The sequence below is a fragment of the Chaetura pelagica genome, unplaced genomic scaffold (assembly GCF_000747805.2).
Source record: "Chaetura pelagica isolate M959 unplaced genomic scaffold, ChaPel_1.0 scaffold90, whole genome shotgun sequence".
NCBI lineage: Eukaryota > Metazoa > Chordata > Aves > Apodiformes > Apodidae > Chaetura > Chaetura pelagica.
In genome coordinates, this window is record NW_009953496.1 from 5,395,346 (window position 1) to 5,399,691 (window position 4,346).

The window sequence follows — 4,346 nt, forward strand, 5'->3', positions numbered from 1 at the left end:
CTTTCTCACTGAGGTTTTAGTAGTAGTAGAAGCAATAAGGAACATTCGAAGAACAATAGTGAAATGTCAATGGACATTTAGAGAACTCACTTCAAAGAGTAAGACTATAATGTTAGGAAAAAATTAAGTCTATTTAAAAACTTAATCGGGGGCTGACAATACTGACTAAATGGCTTAAGAGTCAACTTCTGAATAATGGACACTGGTATAAAATGAAGGTACGTATTGAAAGCAACAAGAATTTAAGCTGAAGGAGCAGAACACGAGCAAATGTAATCCCGTCCTGTACTTGCCACATTATATATTCTAGACCAGTCCCACTGTGCTGGCAAAAACCTATAGTAGGAATTTGTACCATAGTTGTTGGGCACAAATGTATGAAAACTACAACAGTAAGGACAGGAAGAACTGTGAATAATAGCAGCTTCCCACAAATGGAAATAGAATGGAGCTTCAATAGAAGGGAGCGATCCAAACAAAACTAGCACAGGAATTCGTGAGTGATTAGATGAAGCCTAGATTAGTTAGTAAGCAACATTAGGCATTGGTTCTTGGTTGACTCTTTCATTCAGAAATTAATTCCAAAGGTCTTCCACAGTTTTACTTGGCAATTGGGAAGCATTTAGCCCTGAGTTCATGGCAGGCATGTTGCTTTTGCATTTGCAGAGGATCTAAATGAACGTGTATTTCTTACGCAGTTTGACATCATTCGATGCATGCCTCTGCACTCTGTCCTCCTACACACATCTGCAACTGATGCTGTCCTCCAGACAGCAACAGCAGCATGTAGCTAAAACCATCTTCCCACCCATACATTACCTTAGAAGCTGGTGGCATGGGAACTCATTCCTTCCATTATGAATAAGGGAGATAAGAAGGGAAATGACCTTGCAAAACCCCCCATAGCAGCACAGAGGAGTTAAATGTTATTTTTCCAAATAAAAAATCCATTTACAGTGGGAGCAGGGAATTTGCAGACATTTGTGTTTTTTCCTCAGAAGATCTGAAAAACAGTTTGTTGTGGATGAGGCATAAATGTCATGTGGGCTGGAACTGAATCACTAGGAATTCTGTAGCAGAGCAGTGCTGCTTTTAATGAAGGTATAGCAGCTCAACCCTGGAATTAAGTTAGTTCTTATAGTATTGTGCAACTATTAAATGTGGGTGTGATTTATTGTATAAAAATATTTCAAATTATTTGACCTGTGGTGTGCCAGCAGCTGTGTTGACATAGAATTGTGTTGTGTTGGAAAAGACTTTTTCAATGTAGGAGTTGTTACATTTATATAGAGCCAGTATAATCACAGTGATACTCGTGGAAGAACAGTCATGGTACTCCTCTAATTCTGGTGTAAGCAAAATTACAGCTTATGTAGGGAGGCCCACATCAATGAATAGAAATAAATGTGCTTTACTGTGACTGATCTAACAACTGACTGAGGGATTTAATGCTTGTTTGTTGTTTACTGTTGTTAAAGATGGTGAAGAACCCAACACACAGAGGCTTCTTTCTCAGCCACTTATTGTGTCTTCCAAGTTGCAAATCCCTGGCCTACCCTTGCGCTGGGAACAGCAGAGCAAGCTCCTTCCAAATGTAGCTGGAATCCCAGCCAGTAAAGTTTCTAAGTGGAGTACAGACGAGGTAAGTTTCCCCTGTATCTTCTGTCTCACTGCCACTGCCCTTGAAGTCTTGTTGATTCAGAGCTTTAAATTAACCCCATAAATTAACAGTAATGCATTAGTACTGAGAGGATTAGAGTCAGCCAGACCAAATGTTACAAATCCCCAGAATGCCCATTCAGCGGCCATCCAGCCCTTGATGCAGAAAGTATTTACTCATACCTGTATATATATATAGGTAGATAAATGTATATGTGTACGTACATATTTACTGGGGTTAAAAAGGGAAAGAAAAGTGTTAAATGTGTAGCCCAGCAGATCAGGTGCTCAAGGTCTACATAAGCAACATCTAGCACCCACACAAACATCTTGGAGGAAGGATTTAGGGGTCAGCATAGACAAAGAACTGCAAATGCTGGTGAGTAGTTTGGATGTGGCACACAGGTTTGGAGGATGGGAATATAGTGCAGAGGGGCACAGTATGCACATGGCCAGGCCATGACATCGCATTTCAAGGTTAGAGCCCTGTCACTGTCCAAGCATGTAATGCTTGGATAAACAGGGTCTAGTCCCTGCTTTACTTTGAGAAATACCTACGACTAAGGCAGCTTTCTGCAGCTAGGACAGTCAGATCTTCTCTAATCAGAGAAGAAATAAGCATGAGCTTTAAAAAAGGATTTGCTAATCGCTGTGCTGTAAACAATAAAGAGGAAGGCAGAAACCATTTTGGTTTGTGAGGAATGGTTCACTGGGAGAAGATTTATGGTTCTGGATCTGCATGAATAGAATAACCTGAGCAATTTCGGGGGAGTACCCATATTACACTCTTCAGTGTCCTGTGGACAAGAGCAGCACATGCTCCTTTAGTTTGCAAATTTTGTGAATCCTGTCCTTAAGTACCCAGCTGCAAGACTCCACAAACTTGGAGAAGAAAGTGGAGCACTTAATATGAGGCTGTAAAAACAATAGCTAAAAACCTTTGTTTTGATGATCATCAACCTTTTAGAGTATTTTAAGAAACACTGGTCTTACTAAGTCTTTTGTTGTTTGCTTTGGTGGCAGGTCTCTGAATTTATACGGAGTTTACCAGGATGTGAAGAACACGGCAAGGTGTTTAAAGATGAGGTGGGTGAATTTTATTTCAAAAAGACACAAAGCTTGGTGGAAAGATTAGTTTTGTGTCATAATTTAAAAAATGCCTATAACGTAGTAGGGTGAATTGCATGATTAAAGTGAGAGGCAGATGTGTGGAAGATGAAGTTGGTTTGCAGGTCACAAAGTGGGAAAGAAGTAAAGAAGATAAAAACAGGATAAGTGTCAGCCAGGTCTCTAGTGCCTCTCTAGCTTTGTTACTACAACTGAAATTACTTAGAAGAGGAGGAACTTTGTGGTTTAATGCTGTTCTCTCTTAATCTGATTTAAGGAAGTTTATAAGTATATATGTTATTTTAATTCTGCAGGATGTTATTAAGTACAATAAAGCAGAGCAATTATTCAAGACAACAACCTCTTAAACTCTTTGCATCTTGACTGATCAAACTTAGCTTTTGGTGCTCTTTCTCCTGGCTTCTGACCAGGTTCAAAGGAGTGTGTACTCTGTGAGCATGCTGGGCATGCATTTCTGGTATCTGAGAGGGTTGCTATGCTGGGATTGTCATTAGGAAGGGATAGGGCTTTTAGGTACAATAGGCCTTTGTAAGCTATGGCAGGTAATTCTTCTCCACTTAGAGGTTTTTTGCTTCTGTTGATGCCTGGTTGCTAGAAGGCTGTTTGATGGCAAATTGCTAGAGTGAATAGCTCAGGTACTTATCCCAGCCAGACCACCGGAATGGGCAGAGACTGATACTGTAATATGCCAAGCCAGTCATCCTTTTAAGTGAAGAATAATTGTGTACTTAAGACTTGAGAAGCCACCTCCTGAGGAAGAAACAGAGTGATGCTAATCTCCTGCAACGGAAGTTTTAAGATAGTGCTGTAGGTTGTAATGACTATTACAGCTGCATATCAGAGGACTGACAGACTGCATTTCTGGGCATTTTGCACTTGCTTAGATGTCAGGCATTTTACAGTTGCTGCAGGTATGCAGGCCTAGAACATTCTCCATGTCATTTAGGGTGTCTCAGCAATGAATTGAAGATCAATAAAACCTGGTGTGTTGCTGTGGGAAGTGCCACAGAGATGGATAAATCCTAGACACTTTCATTTTCAGCAGTGTAAGAAAATACTTCCCCTTTTTAGGATTCAGCTTCTCAGCTTTGTCTATGAGTACTATATTAAATCTTTCCCAGTGAGGCCAACTGGCATGGACTGGTTGGCCTCAATAGGTCTTTCAGTAGGTGGAAGGTGCTGGTTCAAACTTTTCTGTGGAAATGAATCCTTATCCTGCTTTTGTGAAGATGCTGCAAAAAGCTGGGCACCCCCACTTTCACACACTTCTGGATCTGACCCCACCCAGTCCAGCTTTGTGCACAAAACAAGTAGACACTATTTGATAATTTCATGATGCTGGAAGTGAGAGTCTTGCCTTGTGGTTCATCATAGAATCATCAAAGTTCGAAAAGACCTTCAAGATCATCAAGTCCAACCATCCACCCTACAACCTCTAACCACTAAACCATCTCCCAAAGCACCACGTCCACCTGTTTTTTGAACACCTCCAGGCATGGTGCCTCCACCACCTCCCTGGGCAGCCTTTCCAAGGCCTCAACACTCTTCCTGTGAAGGCA

General features: G+C 41.0%; 1 protein-coding gene across 1 annotated transcript in view; it reads left to right on the forward strand.

Moving 5' to 3' along the window:
- The window catches only part of L3MBTL3 (l(3)mbt-like 3 (Drosophila)), a 69,390-nt gene that overhangs the window by 62,981 nt on the left and 2,063 nt on the right, over window positions 1–4,346 (forward strand). Inside the window, exons 19-20 of the mRNA XM_009999121.1 lie at window positions 1,479–1,642; window positions 2,683–2,745. Of these exons, the coding sequence (XP_009997423.1) occupies window positions 1,479–1,642; window positions 2,683–2,745 (227 nt within the window). The remainder of the gene's footprint in view (window positions 1–1,478; window positions 1,643–2,682; window positions 2,746–4,346) is intronic.